A 20,326-nucleotide genomic window follows, 5' to 3' on the forward strand; every position below is an offset into this window, starting at 1 on the left:
GGATTTGAAATTCGAAATTCTAATTTTCTGCAATGCCGTTTTAGAGATATATTCTCATAATATTTTAGAGTATTTTTGCTTCATCTAAAGGTTTCCCACTGACAAAACACATATAGAAATATTATAAAACACAAAATGCCTGTTTAATCCCCATGGGAGAGGTGTAGAAGAACACAAATCTCGACATTTCAATTTGCATTATACAGTAGTAACACACAACTTCTCTTTGCTTTAGGAAATAAATATGTAAAAGTGGAGAAACAAAGGATGATCATAACGTAACAACAGACTTTTGAGAAGAAGAAAGGAACAATATCTTAGGTCTTTTTCCCTTGGGTAAAAAGGTCCTACCTACCCCTCCCATCACTATGCGCTTGTTGTTTGGGCGAGCACTTGACATGGCGGGCATTCCGAGGCTTTGTCGATCTTCGATCGCTTTCTTTGGTTTTAAGGTAAATTAAGAGCTGGCATTACGATTTGACTTTTGTAGAATTTTATTTCGTTTCCATTTATTCGAGCTGCAATTTATTTTTAACGAAAGGACTTGGTGAAAAGTGTATACGGTGTTGTAAATGCAAATTAATATCATCTCTGACAATATTTAGGCAATACTCTTCTTTAGTTTTTATTGTCATATTTGTTCACCTGTTTAATTTATTTTAGGGTACACGTCAAGATAATAGAATTTTGAATAAGATATCAAAGCACTGGATTTGTGTTTCCTCGCGATGCAGAAACGGTAAGGAAGAGATCACTTTTGTTTACATTTCGCTGCCGTCTGAGGACAACGGACATTTAGAAGCTTAATTTGTATCTGGTATCTGCTGGAACATAAGCTTTAATATCTTTAGCGTTTAAGTTATACGTCTAAATGCTAAATAGTTTCTTTTCTGGAAGGGAAGATAACATTTATTGTAGATCTATTGAATCACCTAGCTTTCACAGCAGCATACCCATACGGGAGTGCCCACTCTGGGATTATGTATCAGTCAATTCCAAGCGAGATCATCCCCCCCCCCCGGGCAAACCCCCGGGCATTTGACTTTTTTTCAAAATATCTGATCAAATTCCCCACTATAAAGGGGGGGGGGTACCAATGGTTCACGTTGAATTTTTGAGTTAAATCACGTATCACGAAGAACATTTTTAAACAATCACGTATCACGTAAAAATAAGAAAGTGTGCTGAGCTTATTTTGGAGGATTTCAACTTTTTGATGATGTATTATTGAAAATTACATTGTAGGCAAATTTTCTTGGATTGGTTGCCTGTTATTGTTTATTTTTGAACAAAAAATTACTAAAATGTTTTTTGGACAAATTTGTAATAATCCCAATGCCAAATTTCGGTGAAATTTTTCAAACTTTGAAGACTGGCGAGGTTATTTAGAATAAATCTTAGTTCCAGAATTGAAACCAGCGAGCCTCTTTATCGACGTTCATTTAAATGTATTTTACTTTGAAGAGCTTTAAATATCATGGATAACCTTGAAGTAAATCACGTGTCACGCTCTTGTAAAATAGTCAAATCAAGGATCACGTTGTGATGTCCAGTCCCGCATCACGCGGCTTTTTTTGGCTCCATCACGCATCACGCTGCTAATTTTGGGGACATCACGCGTCACGCGAAAACCCTTTGCCACCCTGCACTATGTGGGCCAGTTGCACAGTCAAATGCCCAACCAGTCGGGGCTGAAATGTCATTGTGAGTAGGTTTTCTTGTTGAATTGCGGTCGTTTTGCCGACGAGTACTAGCGGATTCGGTCCGTGTGTCATTCGTCCATTCCATTTTTAATTGAAATCAAAAATAAAATTTTGCTTTTACATTTTGTATTTATCAATTTGTCTCGATTAATTTGGAAACAAAATTAAAACCTGTAGAAATCAAAATGATATTTTAAGGATTCAGATTTGGAAAATTGATTTAGTCAATGCTATTTTTCAGTTTTAAAACTTTTAAATAAATGAATAATAGTTCGTCGTTAACAGAACTTAAATTCGCCTTTACAAACCAAAATTGAAACTTGATTTTAATTTTTCATTTTGGTTTATGATGAAAATCGAAAATTGATTGACCGAAATCAAAAATCAAAAATTGATTTCAATTTTCAATTTTGGTTTATGATCGAGAGTTGAAAATCAATCGCGCGGAACGAGAGCAAAATTTGACGCAGTAGGGGTAGGTTGAGTCACTCTCTGAGTTGCTCTTCGCCTGTGCAGGGTTATACCTTCCTCTACCTGAAATGTGACCATATCTCCCGGGGTATCTTAGTCACGTGCCATGCAATTCCCCCTCCCCCCCCGTGCGTGGGACTCCATACGAGGGCCTGTCGGGGGGGGGGATGCTTACTTGCGTAGCAGGCGCTCGAGAAGTAATACAGCCCGAGCCTGAGCGCACCTCTTCGCTCCATTACAAACTCGCGCAGCACTATTTTCCTACTCAACTAGGCTACAGGATGCTCATACCATGTAGGGACTCGCCACGAGTCAAGCTCTGACTAGAGGATGCTCGTAGCAGCACTTGGGGTGTTCACGTTTCGAGTTATCCCATCAGAGAATTTTCGAAACTTCGAGTCGTTTACACGTTAAATATTTGTAACGTATCTAACGAATAAAAAAAGTATCTCGCTTTTTTTCGTGTCACGATAATTCAACAATTGCACAAGACGAAATAGTTTTCCAGTAAAGGCATGTGTGAGCTTTTTGTGAAAATTAAACTTCGTCTACAGATCACTTAAGCACTTGTGTTAAAGTAAGACTTATTTGAGAGAATATTTTGAAGGCGATACACATTTATTTACACAATGGCGAGTCCCTACATGGTATGAGCATCCTGTAGCCTAGTCGAGTAGGAAAATAGTGCTGCGCGAGTTTGTAATGGAGCGAAGAGGTGCGCTCAGGCTCGGGCTGTATTACTTCTCGAGCGCCTGCTACGCAAGTAAGCATCCCCCCCCCCCGACAGGCCCTCGTATGGAGTCCCACGCACGGGTGGGGGGGGGGAATTTCATGGCACGTGACTAAGATACCCCGGGAGATATGGTCACATTTCAGGTAGAGGAAGGTATAACCCTGCACAGGCGAAGAGCAACTCAGAGAGTGACTCAACCTACCCCTACTGCGTCAAATTTTGCTCTCGTTCCGCGCGATTGATTTTCAACTCTCGATCATAAACCAAAATTGAAAATTGAAATCAATTTTTGATTTTTGATTTCGGTCAATCAATTTTCGATTTTCATCATAAACCAAAATGAAAAATTAAAATCAAGTTTCAATTTTGGTTTGTAAAGGCGAATTTAAGTTCTGTTAACGACGAACTATTATTCATTTATTTAAAAGTTTTAAAACTGAAAAATAGCATTGACTAAATCAGTTTTCCAAATCTGAATCCTTAAAATATAATTTTGATTTCTACAGGTTTTAATTTTGTTTCCAAATTAATCGAGACAAATTGATAAATACAAAATGTAAAAGCAAAATTTTATTTTTGATTTCAATTAAAAATGGAATGGACGAATGACACACGGACCGGATTTGCTAACGACAAGTTACCTTCTCGTTAACACTTGGTCTAAACGGACACTCATGCCCTATTTATTAGCCAATTTTAATAGGAAAAGATAGATACGTGGAAACTAGATACTTAATATTAACGAAACCAAATACTAACTTCACGCGCTTGAGCTCGCTAGCGTTTTATAGTTTATGACACATTTTGTCAACGGACAAATGCCCGACCATCCGGGCTTCTGTTCGATCAAATTCCCCACTATCTGGGCCTCAGTAGCGGTCAAATGTCCGGGGGTTGTCCGGGGGGGGGGGGGGGGATGATCTCGCTTGGAATTGACTGATACATTATTCTATTATCCTTCTTGCTTTACGTAATTTTGATCCTTACCGTACCCAAATTCGCAAGTAGCCAATCAGAAGCGGGATCTACTGTCCTGATATCCAATGATATTAAGTCACTGGCCTGTTATGCCACGATATCACTTTAAAGTAAAGTAGTGCTACTGTATGATGAATTGAAAAAAGGTTTTAACAATAAAACAGAACTTAGTAATTTAAATTTAGCGGTGTTTAGCGGTCGTAAAAAGAGAAAAACTTTCCCGCCAAAACTAAACTTGAGCGCGCTCGCCAATTGCGCGATGTTTGCCGACGAGTACTAAACATTTAGACTGAAACAATGGAGTCGGAATTTCCAATTTTTCGATTAATTTTGATTTTGAAAATTTAGAGAATGAAACTCTAAACAAACGAGTGGAAAAAAAGGCAGAAGAGGAACCGGGGGGGGGGGGGAAGCAACTTCCCATACATTCTCTAATATGAAATCTGAGCGATGCTCTCACAACTTGCAAAGCAATCATCGGGGCGGTAGTCAGCGGATGTCTCTAAGGCGCATGAGCAGCTCCTTTCTTTGTGAACTTGCCAAAACAATAACAACATGGGACCAGTGAGAGAGTTCGATTTTTTTATATATGTAGTAATAAAAAAGATATATTCCCGCGCTGTTCGGAGCTATTGTTCTTGCTCTATTGTTTCGAGGTTGTTTGTTGACTTGGTCTTTCTTTGTTTTACTTCATTTACAATCCCCATGTGGGCCAGTTGAAAATCATGGTACAAACATTTGCATTTCAGCACTGAAAAGTAGCACGGCATCACAAAATTCTGCGTTCTTTAAACTACACGACGATATCGAAATTTTCGGATAAACACGCTGCTTTTAGATTTTTAGTTAAGAGAATTGAACCCCTTTATAATAAGTGATTCCACGGCATAGCAGCTTCCATTTCGCGGGAAAAGATTGCCTGTTGCATCATCGTCCAAAAACCGCTGACTACATCGTGAATTGATCGCTTTGCAAGTTGTGAGAGCATCGCTACTCGGTCCCAGACCTCGTTTCTTCCTCCCCCCTGAGAGGAACTTAGTAAAAGTGTTGAAGGCCAAGTCAACACAATTTGCAGTACGTACTTTGCAAGCATGGCTTTAACAGAGCGAGAAATATAACAGGATTTTTGGCTGAATTTGGGTACGGTAAATACCTAATCGTACCTTTTTGGTACCCTTTGGCTGCATATCAGGCTCGTTTGGTCTCGCTATGGGTATTTTACGAACCATGGCTCTGACAAACTCGCCTGATATGCTACCGAAGCATACCAAAAAGGTATGATTAGGTCTAAAAACCACTCAAACAGTCATTTTTATTTGCAACATAATTTTAAACACTAGCTTGTCACTAACGTCACATTTCATGACATTTTAGCTAAGACAGCACAAAAATCAACCTACCTCTTTCTCATTTCCATTTTGTTTTCTGTTGTTACCTAATCCTCTCTTTTCTTATCTTTTTTTGCTGTTTGTAGTTGTTGGTCATGTCATCTGATTCCTAAGTCTCCTCTGGGAGAAATAGGGCGATTGATTGATTACTTTCCTCCACTCCACTCTGTCTTCCGCACCATTGACTGTCTCTGCCCAGGTGGCAAAACCCATCTTCCGCCTCTCACCCTCCACTGTTCTCCTCCATGTTTCCCTAGGACGCCCCCTGCTCCTTCTTCCCTCCGGTGCCCAACCCTATTGGGCACCCTAACCCTGTTGGTCATGTACCAGGCTTGTTTTGAGTTAAAAAATTTCCAAGAAAGCATTAAAGTGGGACATGAAATTCTTGTGATGGAGTAGCCAGGGGTAGAAGAGGGAAATTCTCCTCTGAGTTTTCATTCATTTTTCTAAGCATTTTTGTAAATATTTTGGCAATTTCTCTGCCTTGGGTATCATAATTGGAAAGTATAAGTGATGTTTATTTTGGTCCAGAAGCAAAATGAAGGCCAACCCTTGTCAGGTTGGTTCATGTGACCATGGGTTATGATGTATTTCTATAGTTTATTGTTCACAAACCTCTTGCAAATGCTGCTTTGAGTAGCTTAGAGCTGATTTAGCTCATAACTGACCAGAAAAAATCTCCAGGACCAAATGGGTTTATATATGGGGCTAGGTCACGGTTTGTTAGGTAATTCTATAATTTATTTTGTTAATTAAGAGCTCTAAACTTCATATTGGCAGAGCAAAAGTCTTTTATTGGCAAAATCATGGCCACATAACAAACAAGGACAATTTACGAGCATCGTAAATGGCACATAGAAATTGACAGAGATAAACTTGAAAAAGTTGCGCCAGCCAACATTTTTCGAGTTTTCCTGAATGCAATCCATAAATCTTCCCAAATTTTGCCTATCTATGGCATGCCCCTTTTTGGCCTTTCTGTGTTTCTTTTGAGTTCTTCTACAGTTTAAAGCCACTATTGTGATATATCAGTTAATTCTATGACCAGTTGCGCAGTGCTGAAATTACCTAAAATTGCTTGACATAGCCTCTTTAGAAAAATTGTAAATAACTTGCTAATAAGCGATTTGAGACAAGTGCTGTTTTAAATGGTTTGTTTTCATATTACAGTAACATAACCTTCAACTTTTTTATCATTTCGATAGATGATGTTGCTGTGGCATTTAAAAGTGGTTTCCCTGTTATTTCTGTACCATTACCATCAAGGAGAGAAAGATGTGAGTTTACTCTGCGCCCACTCAGTCACACGGTGAAAGATTTCCTTCAGGACATACAACAAGAAGATAAGGGCGTTGAAAGAGCCATGGTTTACAATGAAGATGGCACCAGGATTTCTGGCAGCACTGGTGTGGATGTGTTACTGCAGTCAAACTTTAAGCTGGTCTTAAATGAAGATTCATATCTTGTATCAGTGCCTGATGAGAGTAAGTGTTATTAGAAATTATTGGAATTTTTTCAACCAACCAACACAACTTAAAACTGTTCATGAATACGCATATCCTCCAATGTAGCAATTTGTTTGGCTATGATGTAGTTGAAATCAAACATCCTTTGTCTGTTGTATAACATACATTCCCTTATTCTCAGTTGGAAGTGTGGCTCATTCAATGTCCACTCCCTCCCTGGTGATCCCTGGCCCCTCCCTCAGCCCTCTCCAGTCCCCCCCCCCCCCCTTGTATGCTTCAGCTGGATATGTTGGATTTATGTTAACTTTGTTGATAATTTTGATGTTTACAGGCAAGCCTCCCATTGATGACTTTAGGTCAGTTGCACATATTAAAACCTTGGTTCATCAATTATACAGTGCCATGAACATAGAACAACATCAGGTAATGTAATGACCCAGTCTTCTTCTATCATTATTTTTGAAGGGTCACTACTTTTGGGTACCAAAAACCTGTAACATTAACATTTTTGGGGCTGATGATGAGGCAAAGAAAATTTTAAATTTTAGGGTTATCCCTTTAAACATAGAGAAAAGAAGTATATCTTATGTGTTTAAAGCTGACTCCACTGTGGTAATTCTTTGAGACTTGTGGAAGTAAGGATATAAACAGTAATGGATCCTTGCCTTGGAATTGTCCCTTTGTAGGCCAGACATGTTTTTTTTTTGGCACAAGCAAATCCTGCTACCTTGTTACTGTCATTTCATTGCTATGTGGCCTTTGAAGCCAAACCCCTAACTGCAAGGTTGATCAAAAAGACTTAAGTCATTGAATTTTTAGTTCCCATGTAACTACTGGCAGCAAAGTCATGCATTCACTGAATGTTTAAGGTCACGTGCGCGCAGAAATTTATTATTTATTATTTATTTATTTATTTATTATGCAAATCAATGGTACAAATGAACGGCATTGACTGGAGAGTAAGACGTTTTTTGCACATTCCCCGCACCGTAGATTCTCCGGCTCACACCTGTATCGCTCCCCTCGTGATTTTTTTTCTACATTCTGGATTTCTCTTATCTTGGAAAAACACGGTTCACTTCCCTGACCACATCACCGATTAATATTGTGTTTTTACTTTAAGCTGGAAAAAGAACGTCATCTCATGCAAGAGTTGGAAAAGCTACAACTGGAACTCAAACCACTAGAGGATCTTAAAGCAGAAATTGATCGGAAATCAGCGCAGAGAACCAATTTAGTAGTGTGGGGAGGGCTGGGTTATATGGCATTCCAGTTTGGTCTGCTGGCTCGTCTGACGTGGTGGGAGTACTCATGGGATATCATGGAACCTGTGACGTATTTTGTGGGATATGGAACAGCCATGGCTTGCTATGCTTACTTTGTTTTGACTAGACAGGTCAGTGTCAAAGCTAATCATATGACAGGAATGAATACAACTACTATTAACTCTGACTATAATTTATAGATTGACTATAATTTATAGTCAATTTTCAGCTGAAATTTCGCTGATATTGACTGTAATTTTGGTATTTTTCGTTTAATTACTATTTTTTTTAACTCCCCTCTCTTTAAAACCTTACTCTATTTAATACTCCCATCCCCTCCCTTCCCCCCACCTCCAGGCGCAATTTACAAGGTCGTGAAATGAAATAAGCCCGGAGGGCTTTAAAGAGCTTTTAACTTATTCCCAAAAAGTAGCAAAATTACAATTCAAGTTAATTAGTTTGTTCCCGATAATACTGTACATAACGTTTCACACGCACAAACAAAACTGTTACCAGAGACAGTTCAAGAATTACACGGAGGTGATTAATCATAATGGACAATAGTTACACTGTAAAACATGTCACAGTGTGAAAATTTCGTCGATGCTCAACTGCTTCTTTTCTTGGAGCTTTTCACATCTGAATCAAGTCATTGAGATTAACTTTAATGATGTCCAAGCGGAGGGCCTTCTTTCCGTGATTACGAGAATATTCCAGCAATAGCCTCGTCAGATTTTTTTCTAGTATCAGGCGCGTTCAGTGGACAAGTGTTCGGTTTTAAAAAATAGAAATTTCAACCACGTTCGGCTAGTGGTCCGCTGGTGTCGTCTTGTTTAACAAATTCCTTAAGTTATAATGCAAATTATGGTCAGGGGTACTGTTTGGACAGTTTTATGTATTGTACATGGTCCATGTTTAGTGTGTGCTAAAATGTATTTTATTTTTTAGGAATTCTTGTACCCTGATGCCCGAGACAGGCAGTTTCTTCTGTTTTTCCACAAACTGTCGAAGAGGAAAATTTTTGATGTCAAAAGATACAACGCTATTAAAGATGCCATGAATAAAATTGAAGAAGATTTGCAAGTTCTACGAAGCCCGCTGTTTCTACACCTTCCAGAAAATGCGCGAATGGAATTGTTAAGCAATATCGCGAACAAAGACGATGAAAAAGACACTCAGTGAAATGGACCTGATCAACCACGGGGGTGTTGAAGTAATTTAGAGTGAATTGATATTAAAATAATACAAGTTTGTATATAGGTATACCTGTATCTCCTTGGCAGTTGGTACTGTTATGAACCTAAATTGTCTGTCTTGTCTTCTCAAGAACTCGCTTGTCATCGTTTTCTATATATTCAATTTAGGGTTATCATCAGAGTGAGATTATTCTTAAGACTACTACTTGTAACCGACCTTTTGACAATGTAAGTCATGGGAAACGTTAATTCTTATGAAAACAAGAGTGAAGACATTTTTGCCTGACATACGCATTGTACAAAAGATCCCAGTTAATATGGCCACATTTTTATCGCTTGTGGATGGTCTTATTAACAGAGGTATAACCCCCGGCCCCTTCACAAAAAAGGCTTTCAATAAAAGTTATTAGTGCCAAATAGAAAATCTGCGATGTTTAAATTACGTTCACGGTGTATTTAGAAATTAATGCAGAGCCAGGGTTTTAGTTCCGTTAACACCGATGTGACATTTCTTGATAAAGTATAAAGATGTCACTCGTATCATGCTGCCAAAGTCGGTGAGGCGATGGCAGATGCAGAGGGGGGTGGGGGGGGGGGAGGGGGGGAGAGAAAGCAAGTCGTCACGTTTTATTGTCCTCATAGCGGTGCTTGGATACAGTGAGGAAATGCTGCCAATCACCCTGTTGCTAAGAATGACATCATCGCTTTTCATCTCGCGGGCTAATGTTGTAGCCATAAAAATTATATTGCAATCCTAATATAGTCTGTGCTTTTAGCTAAATATCCAGAAAAGAAGCAGTTTTGCGCTGTTATTAGTTTTAATTCTCGTCAGTTTTTTGTTCGGTTTTTAGTTTCTTTGTTTAGCGTAGTTCATTGTTATGTATTTTTTGTGCAAGTTAGTTTCTCGGTGTCGTTTTATGTAATCGTTTATTGTTAATTTCGTAACATCATTAGCACTATTGTTTTTAAATCCGTATAAAGTTTCGTATGCTTTAGTTTGTAAATTAGTTTTCGTTATCATTTTTTCTTGTATTTTTTCGATTCTTGTTCAATAGTTATACCCGTTGAGTTTAGTTTCAAGTTCTAGTTCATTAATTCTACGTCTTTCTTTTGTTTATATTTAATCCAGGTGAATCGCAAAGTTTACGCAAGTATTAAAGGCGAATTCAAAATTGTAGCAAGAGTGTTTGTCACACAAAACATGAAAAATTGTTTTTCTCCATAAATCAAAAACGACTATCAAACACAGTAAAACCAAGGTTTCAAAATTCTAATTCAAAAATTCGGAAAAGTTTGGGCAAAGTTTTATAAATTTTTTTCGATAACTAAATTTTTAAACAGCAATTTTAAAATTGTCCAAAAATAGTTTAACAATACCTCTATTGTTAAATTGAGCTATTGCTTTCATTCAACAAAGAACTGCATACATAATATTGATACAGACTTGCTCAGACAGTCCTGCTGTCGCAGTTTTTCAGAGTATTTAGTCGTGCACGGTAAAGGACGAAGGTGTTCGATTCGGGAGCCCTGACAGCGCAGGAAAAGTTTACCTTAGCAGCGAAACGAAGACCTTGGGTACGAGGATGTAGCTGCCATTTCTGTGGCTTTGCGCACGCTCCGTATATAGGCACTGCCCTATGTAGTTCGCCCCAGGCCTCCAAAAGGCAAGGCTGCTTCTCCTCCTCCCCACCTGAGACTGGAAAACTATAACCTATTTTAACTGATTGTACTATATTCATTCTAATTTTGTACTTTAATTCCTACTTGAAAATAACCTTTGAGAGGTCGAAACTTCTTGACTTGTAATGTATCGTTAATTTTTTTTTAGAAAAAAAAGAATAGCAGAAGCTAGGATTTCCTGTCGGCTTCTTAGTTCGCTGAACGCCATTTCACTCTTATCCTTATCTCATAGACAACAGGGCCAACAAATATCATATTGTTTGGAAATATAAAAATTCTAAAGAATTGTTGTCCGTTCTGTTCAGCTGTGCCTAGTGTAACAGCTGTACCTTGCAGCAGTCAGATTATTCTTCCTGTTTTTTACGTTTCTCTCTGATCACGTATCAGAAATCACTGTTGCAAGCAAACTGAGTAAAGAACTCTTGCAATCATACGAGGTAAGTCATTTCAGTTATTCAGTTAAAACGGCCTATGCTTTCCAGTTTGGCAGCTACTCATTTGAAACAAGGCGCGAACACAGATGTATTCGGCTGTTTCGTATTTCTGAAGCCCTTTTCCTTTCGCTTATTAGGTGCGCCCGAAATATTTCTGCTAATCGCTGTCAGCACCGATTTTGTTGAATATCGAATCTTCTACTTCTTGTGGGTTTGTTTTGTGTTATCGAAAAACCATTCACTGTTGGCATGCTTGGAGCCGTCTTCATTTAGCCAGTAAATCTCATGATTTCACTCCACAGATAGCGCACATTAGCCGAAAGTAGAATTAGTTGTGCGGCTCTTGTTTTCTTTCTTCTCGCTTAGCGAGAAAGGGAACTTGCCTAGTGCAGTCTAGACTCGGCACGCAGAGGGTACTATTTCTAATGTGGAAGATTGTTTGCTAAACTACCCCTTGTTCATAGGACACCGCGCTTTATTTACCTTAATGGCGTATTTTAAAAGGCATATTTGTTCAACTAACACTCTCCACTATTTTTGCAACTTGATCTATTAATTGTTTCTAAAGCATTTTTGACTCTCGCTTTCTTATCTCGTTGTTTTGGTTTATGTAGGAACGGCAAGCGTAAATCCCAAAATACATACATGTTTATTCAAATTCAAATTCCAAAAAAATCCGCGAATTCGAAAAGGGAGTTAAAAGGTCAGCCCTGTCAATAAAACTCCCCTAAAAATACAAATCTATTAAGAAAGAAAAGAAAAGTTATGGACAGTGATAATTCTAAGCGCTTATTTTTTTCTGTCATGAATTCGTTAACCATGTTTACTCCATTTTTCTTTTAGTGAATATGGAAACACCAGATAACGCTACAGACGACAAAGCATCTCTGATAGCCCCCGGCGAAGCCATAACATGGTGCGTTATCTTCAGTTTAGAAGCTTTAGTTGCACAAACAACCAACGCAGTCGTCATCGCTGTATTTCTCAAAAACACCCGTCTCCGTAAACAGACTTCCATCCTGCTGGTAAACCTAGCTGTGGCTGACCTACTAGTGGGTATAGTGGCTATCCCGGGCTGGGTGTACTTCCTTGGCGCCCAGGCTCATCTGTGGAATCACACGCCTACATTGGCGCTAGATATCCTCTACTCGACCTTAGACATCGCCGCGGCATTCGCTTCAGTGACAAATCATGGCTGCATTGCTGTGGAACGACTCATAGCCACGCTATTACCCTTCAAATACCGACGCCGCAAAAACAAAATAATCACGCAGCTGATAGCAGTGGTGTGGCTATGCGCGCTCGTCATTCCCGCTTTAACGATTGTGGGCTTCTATGTTCTCAGATCCAAGATGTTTGCTTTCTTTGTCTGGATGCCTTTCCTATCGGTGCTGTTACTAGTTATTGCTGTATCGTATTCCATTCTACTGTGTAGAGTGAAAATGGTGACTCGAGATCTTCAGCAAGAAACCGAATGTCATCGTAACCACCGGTTCACCGTCACTGCGTGTATCGTCACTGTTGTGTCCTTGATCGCTTGGCTTCCATTCATGATCATGAGCGCCATTAACCTGTTCGTCCCCATCAACCAAGATCTGCACCTCGTAAATCCTGTGAAGGTGTTGCACTTTTTTAATTCCATGTGCAGTATTCTGATCTACTGGTTTCGGATTCCTCATTTCAAGGATGCGGCGTGCACGTTAGTGTTCCGCAGAAAGCGACAACAACCAGAGCGAGGAGTACTGGGCGCGAGATCCTCAGAATCTAACGTCCATTCAAACGTGCACGGGGAAGGACTGTCGACGTCACTCTAATGACGTCACTTAAAAAGTTGGCTTTTATATGCGGTGAGCCTTCTCACTGACTGCGTTTGTAGTAAAACGCGAAGTAAAGCTCCTAAAGAATCCAGCAAGCTTTAATTTAAAGAAAGTAACAATATATGTACCAAAGTAACTGTAGCCGAGCTCTTTGCTTGAAGACATCAGCTTTGTTTTTAACACCTACACTCAAATTCGAGTATAAATAAAGTTTTGTATATTTTTGGTTGACAACAACGATATTATGTGTCAAAATACAAAAAGGAAAAGATATATAGGTCACCGTCCCGCGAAAAAGCGGGTTCGGTTTGATGACCTATAAAAAAATACCAGCTTTAGTGACACTTACTTCAGAGAAGCGCTTTTTAGTGATAACTATACATGTTACACTTAACTTATTAAATAAATTAAACCAATAACGTTTTGTAACAAGAAAAAATAAACTTAAATAAGAATTTTAGTTAAAAGTAACAATAAAACTTACGAGATGAATATTATTGTTGTGGCACACAACACAACAACAAGCTTTATTTGCATGACTGTAAATTGGTTACAATATTGCAAAAGCGTAAACTTATTAAGTAATTATAATAATAAAAATAATAAAATAATAACATAGTAAAAAAAAATGATTACAAATAAAATTAATTACATTGATAGTATTTTATTACGTAAATCAAAACAAGATGATATAAATTTAATCAATTGCATGGTCACAAAATAATCGGAAGAATTCATTAATTCTAAAATCAAGTCAGGCACTGGTAGCCGGCTGACATTTAAGATGATAGGCTGTATTTTCCTGTAAAAGTTATCTCTTATTGTTGTATATTTGGAACAATAAAAGAGAAAATGAATTTCACCTTCGGTTTTATTACAATCACAGACCGGGCAGAGCCTATTATGTCTGGGCGTATTGTTATATCTGCCTAGTTCGATCATTAACTTATGGTAGTTGTCTAGACTGTTCCATAGCCTGAAAACTGCACTATTGTATTAATACTTATCATACAAAATTTGTCAAAACAATTTTTTCCCGAAAGTTCTCTTGAAAGGAATAATCAAAGGATTTTCAAGGCAGGAAAGAAATAGTATTTAGAAGAGTTAAATCACCCGTAATAGCTCTATATAAAGTACCCGGAGGTTTATTTCTTTTTTAACTGACAAAGGGGACTCATCACCCGGACTCATCAGAGACGAAGGCTTATTTCAAACCATATATCAGTTAGTGTACATATGAAATAAATAAAGTGTACGTTTGAACATTTTAGTGCTGTTTGCTAACGCACCATACTATCTAGAGATGGTGGGAGCGGGGAGGGGGCCGCTAATAAAAAAAAATAAACTTCCGCACGGAGGTCCCAGCGACGGGGCCCACACAGAAGGAGGGGGACTTAATAAAGCTTTTACGGAATTAATTGTTCAATGATCTGAACTGGGATTTTGACATTAGTTGCCTGAGCTGACGAGTTTCACGAAGACAACAGTTGCATTCAGAATCACTAATTGCCGCATTCTTTTGGATTCTGCGAGAAGGCTGAGGATTTGCTTCTTCGTTAGATTTTTCAGGCATGCTGTCGTAATTTTTAAGCCCTCAAGAACAGTTTGCAGTTACAGATGAAAGTGTTTCGAGTCAAAAGGCGCATGAAATGCTGTCAGCCAGCAAGAAAGCAATGCGAGGAGTTGAATGGTTTCCGTTCAGCATGTTCAGTTCTGACTGGCTCGCACTTCTGCAGAAAATGACGAAGTTTGTGATTTGTGCATTTTAATAGTACTAATTAAAGAAATCCCGTGAAAAACTTTACTGAGTTGAATTAATCAATTTAGATACTGTATTTTCTCGATTAAACGCCGGAGCCCGAATAGACGCCAGGTTTAAACAAACGACGGATCTACAAGGTTCAGTTTGAATACACCCCCCCCCCCCCCGGCATTTATTCGAGGTACTGGATGCATATTCTGTTAATTCTTATAAACAAAGTCTCGTGACTTAATTGTCTACTAGTTTTCCAATTCATCGATCACGAAAAAACCCTTTACCACCCTCGGTTAAGGTGGATGCTATCTAGTATTCCTATGACAGAATCAAAACCAGGGACCGACTTTGAACGGCCGTGAACCGTGTGAATAGAACAGCTTGCACTATCGGATGTCGGGCAGCTGAGTCAATAGTTGAAATAAATTCCAATTTAAATACAAACACTAGACGTAAACTGCTCAATATTAGAATTTGTTAAAGCTTTTTGTATGATCAGCATCTCACTTCTCCTCATAGTGTCAATACAGAGACAAGCTTTCAGGTCATGAGTATTAACAAACTGATCACCAACCTAAACTTGTCTTGACGTATGATCAAATTCTCCCAACAGATGCTACAAGAAAGCTTTGGGACCTTTAATAGATTTTGTATTTTGATGTCAGAAAAAAAGAGTATAATAATTACCGCTGCATTGTCCTTGTCTCCGGTCCATGTCAGTCACGAGAGTTTAACCAAGTCCGTGATAGATTCATTTGTAAAACTTGCAAGTAATCAGTTAAAGCGAACCATGTTTTTGCCTTATTCTGTCATTCCCTGCGTCATGGGAGTAACTCTACTTCTTCAAATTACAGCAATAAATTCAGTAAGTACTTTTAATTGATATAATTTTCAAAAATTATCTGCGTTATGTAGTGTTAAATCCTAAATAACTTCAAGTTTTTGCTGTTTTGGATATTTATTAGACGACAAAATTTTGGAAGTAAATCTAGTAATTGTTTTGGGCTTCATTTTTTTAAGGATCGCAGGTAGACCTTACGACCGATTAATAGCTAGTTAATCATATTCAACAAATGACATACAGTTAAAGGTGAAATGCCATTTTATATTTTTTCGCTTCGCTTAGCCGAATAGAAAACATTTCTGCTTGACCGGCGGTGGATAAAAAAGGAGGAGTTTTAAGACGGCTTTCTACAGTTTAGAGGGCGTAAATGAGGTCAGCTTTTAGGTCCTTTTAACTCTTTTGTAAAATGTTCAGAAATGTTTAATCTTTATATTATCACAGTTGGTTACAGCCCACTACCGACATATGCGTCATTTGAACAATGCAATTGTTGTTAGCTTTTAAAGTCAGGACTTAAAAAGGGATTTTAGACATTTTTGTATTTGGATACATTTTGTAGTTTACTTAATTGTTTTGCATAATGTATTAAATTAGATCTCAGTATTGAGGACCCTCTGTAAATAACTTTGATTTGTGACATAAGCAACCTCTATAGAGGCTATTATTGTCAATTTTGCTGTAAACAATTTATTTTTCCGATACTTTTGCAGGCGCAGCAACTCCTAAATGAATCATTCTGTGTTCCAATTTTCCAACCGGAACGTTTTGGTAGCGAGGTAACGTATTTTACGAGGGTTTTGCTTACTTTAAAGGAGAGCTCACTCAGAATTGTAAGAAGCACCCTTGCACTCAACTAAGTTTTTGATATTTCCAAACTCCTCAGCCAATGAAAAAAAAACAACAACAACAATCAAACGCGCACTTTATCGACTCTAAGTTGTCTCTCTTCGCCCGGTCACCCTGGCACATTATTTACCTACTAGAAGATGGTTTTCCATGTTCTATAAGAAAATAATGCACGCTTGAGGTCTATAAAAGCTGCTAGTGGATGCCCGAGCCGTAAGGCGAGGGCATTCAGCTGCTTTTATAGACCTCAAAAGTGCATTATTTTCTTATAGGACATGGGAAAACCATCTTCTAGTGGGTTTAGAATATAGCATTAAAAAGAGCACAGAACCTACAAGACTTGCGGCCGCTCACGGCATTTACAAACGCACGCAACATCGGTAAAAGTGAAAGTTTAGTTTATTCTTTTCTTTGGCGGCTTCTTTATAAATAAACCAAGATACCATTTCATTCATATTTCCTATTTATAGTCCTTTCTCCGGCTACCAAAAGATTCTCACAAAGCCGACAAATCTAGTTGAAATATTTACGCATTCAAGCCTACTTCAATTTCATTCAAATGAAAAATTTCCATGCGTTCGTTTCGCAGCAAGTTTTTCAAATTCGCCTCTAATTTCGATTTAAAAAGAACAAAAGTGGAGAGTTCTGTCTTCAGATTGTGGCTAAAAAAGGTTTCTTACCTCAAAGCGTTTCTAGAGTCCGGCTTGTTTTGCTAAATAATTTCCAATCAATTTCGGCAGTTCACGGCAAAATAGTGGCGTACACAACTCCAAAGAAAAACAACAAATTTCAACGATTCTTTCTTCATCTGTCGCTTCCTTTGGCACTGTCTTACTTCCATTTAAGCATGTAAAACGTTTCTGATAAAAACTTGCTGCTTTAAAGCATCATTCAAACAACAAAAGAAGAGAATAGAGGCGAAGTCGACGAAGTCGCGAATTCAGCGAAATTCGACAAACAATTCGCACATCCGGGGTACCGGGCTTCTATAGTTTTCAGCTATGTTCTATAAAAAATAATGCCCGCTAGAATTCCATCGCGCGTATACAGCGGCTATATTCTAAAATAACTTGGATATAAAGTCGACAAATGTTTTATCATGTGAACTCATTTGGTAACTAACGTTACAACAACTATGAAGACAAGTCACCTGCAAAGTTAAGTGATAGGTAGACATTAGGCCGAAATCTTTTAAAAATTAAATTGAGCGCTAAATTTATGGCGATCTTTAGCACCTATAACATGTCTCTCTTACAACCAAGTTAAGATTTTTCTGAACATATCCATTTCAGGGGTTTTTCAAGATCTTACACATGACTCCCTTATGGCTTCAGACGCATGCGTCTTTCATTAATTGTCAACATACAGTATCCCCTGCTCAAATGACATTCAATGAGGGTTCAGTAAATGAAGCGGCTCTCCTTAAAATTCCTTTGGTCGCTGCTGGAGTCCTGCAAGACTCAATTCGTTTGACAGTGGAGATAACTGCTGTCCACGATGTTCATATTGGAAACACATTTGACAGCGACATAAGATATGGTATCTCGGATGGAAGTCGATTCCTGGGCTTTGAAGCGTGCGATAAGGAAAATTATCCCGACCACGCTCCTTGTTATGGAGTGGAGGGTATCCCAGGAGTATCTTCTCTGTCGTCCATAAGACACATTGAGTACGAATCTCCCAGGACAAAGGACTTACACTACCCTGGTCAGTTTGTTTTCACTCTCAAGTTGGATGAGCGCTGGGGCTCATGCCACACCGCGCATGACGGAGGCTTTACCAAGGTGACTGGGTATAGTCACCGACTTATGTTCAGCAAGGGACTTTGTCTAGAGGTGTATAAAGGAGACAGCGGAGAGAAGGTCGGAATCAAGTACATTAAGGCAGTTGTCATGGAAACCTCAAGCTTTTAGAACGTAAATCCGCTTCCATTCATACACACAGAGATGTTTTGAAAACCATACTGTAGTAAAAGCTATTATCCAAAAATTGCAGTCTTTCTTGGTGTTGCTTTGTAACTGTTTTCCCTAGTGTCCCTGGGGGTGGGGGGGGGGGGGCACACCTGTCAATTTAGAATACGGAAGGTGTGTGCCACAAAGGTTCTAAAACCCTTTATTTAATGATAAAAAATAAAAAACTGTATATACAGACAAAGATGAAAAGAAACAAAGCCAAATCAATAACTTTATAAAACGCTTTGTTAATAGTTCAACCATGTGTCAACTGGTGGTTTAGTTTTATGGATGCTTTCATTGTGTTCAGTGGAGATTTACGCACTACAATTTTAGCGAAGGACCCCTATCTGAGAATTACACCGGGATCATAATGCCAAAAAGGCAAAGGAGACACCCTATCTGAGAATTACACCGGGATTATAATGTCAAAAAGGCAAAGGAGACACTCTATCTGAGAATTACACCGGGATCATAATGCCAAAAAGGCAAAGGAGACACCCTATTTGAGAATTACACCGGGATCATAATGCCACAAAGGCAAAGGAGACACCCTATCTGAGAATTACACCGGGATCATAATGCCAAAAGGCAAAGGAGACACCCTATCTGAGAATTACACCGGGATTATAATGCCAAAAAGGCAAAGGAGACACCCTATCTGAGAATTACACCGGGATCATAATGCCACAAAGGCAAAGGAGACACCCTATTTGAGGACCACACCCCTTCCTGTGGCACATACATGTTCTACCAATTACCGAGAGAATTCTGCTCAATGTCGAGAGGTATGGTCAATGACAGTATGGATCAAGAAAATGACGTAACGCAACGCAAACATTTTAATAAATCTTTAGAAACTGTCACAACTTTTCCAATAGAAGGAAACCGGGAAGTTCTGAAATGCCATTTAGAACATAAGGGGAGAAGTTCCCTACGAGCTTGTCACCTTTAAGCGGAGAAAAAGAGATCTTGTGAGCTCTCTTTCACACATAACATTTTTCATTGATTTTTTTTAACTCGACGTTAAAATTTTTATATATAATAATACGTTATTCAAGATCAAAGATCCGAGCAACGTGCTCGAGATAGCGTTCCGTATTTAACAATTAGACGGCAAGATCGAGGTTTCTATTTAACAATTAGACGGCGAGCTCGAGGTTTCTATTTAACAATTAGACTACGAGCCCGAGTTGTCTATGAGCGAATAGTCAACGAGGCGCAGCCGAGTTGACTATCGCTCATGGAAAACGAGGGCGAGTAGTCTAATTGTTTTAGTAGAAACTCTAAAGGATTGCAGTCCAAAACCTACAATATTGTGCACTTGGAAGACAAAAATCAAGAAAATTTACCGCTTAAAGAGCTACTCGCGCGCGCAACTGTTTTCTATCGGCGAATAGAAATCAGTGGGAGAACCAATCAGATTCGCGGATTTCCAATAGAACACAGCTGAGTTTCTACTAATTTACAATTAGACGGCAAGCTCGAGGTTTCTACCGGCTGATAGTTGGCGAGGGGCGAAGGCCCGAGCCAACTATCAAAAGCCGGTAGACACCCGAGAGCGAGCCGTCTAATTGTGTTAGCATAACCCACTGACCGATCTATTAAAGTCAGAATATCGCTAGAATTGATTTATTGAAGGTTTTGATTGATAAAATTCAGCGAAGACTACGCGCGCGCTCCGAGAGCCTTCTACGGATCGATAGTAGGCACCTGTGTAGCCAATCAGATCGCGCGATTACCAATAGTAGGTCAGTGTGGTTATGCTAACGGCTGATAGTTGGCGAGGGGCAAAGC

General features: G+C 38.8%; 3 protein-coding genes across 3 annotated transcripts; all 3 read left to right on the top strand.

The window, feature by feature from the left end:
- The first annotated feature begins 346 nt into the window (after window positions 1-346).
- Window positions 347-9,624, top strand: LOC144651127 (calcium uniporter protein, mitochondrial-like). The gene is made up of 6 exons (XM_078511020.1): window positions 347-452; window positions 664-739; window positions 6,479-6,757; window positions 7,071-7,162; window positions 7,863-8,135; window positions 8,953-9,624. Exons 1-6 carry the CDS (start codon window positions 369-371, stop codon window positions 9,184-9,186), a joined length of 1,038 nt encoding a protein of 345 aa, XP_078367146.1. The 5' UTR covers window positions 347-368; the 3' UTR covers window positions 9,187-9,624.
- A 1,675-nt stretch (window positions 9,625-11,299) lies between these two features.
- LOC144648993 (somatostatin receptor type 1-like) lies at window positions 11,300-14,070 on the top strand. The gene is made up of 2 exons (XM_078508446.1): window positions 11,300-11,317; window positions 12,158-14,070. The coding sequence occupies exon 2, from the start codon at window positions 12,163-12,165 to the stop codon at window positions 13,126-13,128; it is 966 nt and encodes a 321-aa protein (XP_078364572.1). The 5' UTR covers window positions 11,300-11,317; window positions 12,158-12,162; the 3' UTR covers window positions 13,129-14,070.
- Window positions 14,071-15,299: 1,229 nt separating this feature from the next.
- On the top strand, window positions 15,300-19,250 carry LOC144651129 (uncharacterized). Its single transcript, XM_078511022.1, has 3 exons — window positions 15,300-15,752; window positions 16,442-16,507; window positions 17,870-19,250. Exons 1-3 carry the CDS (start codon window positions 15,480-15,482, stop codon window positions 18,488-18,490), a joined length of 960 nt encoding a protein of 319 aa, XP_078367148.1. The 5' UTR covers window positions 15,300-15,479; the 3' UTR covers window positions 18,491-19,250.
- Window positions 19,251-20,326: the final 1,076 nt, after the last annotated feature.

Source organism: Oculina patagonica, chromosome 4 (assembly GCF_052425735.1).
Source record: "Oculina patagonica isolate OP01 chromosome 4, crgOcupat, whole genome shotgun sequence".
Classification (NCBI taxonomy): Eukaryota; Metazoa; Cnidaria; class Anthozoa; order Scleractinia; family Oculinidae; genus Oculina; species Oculina patagonica.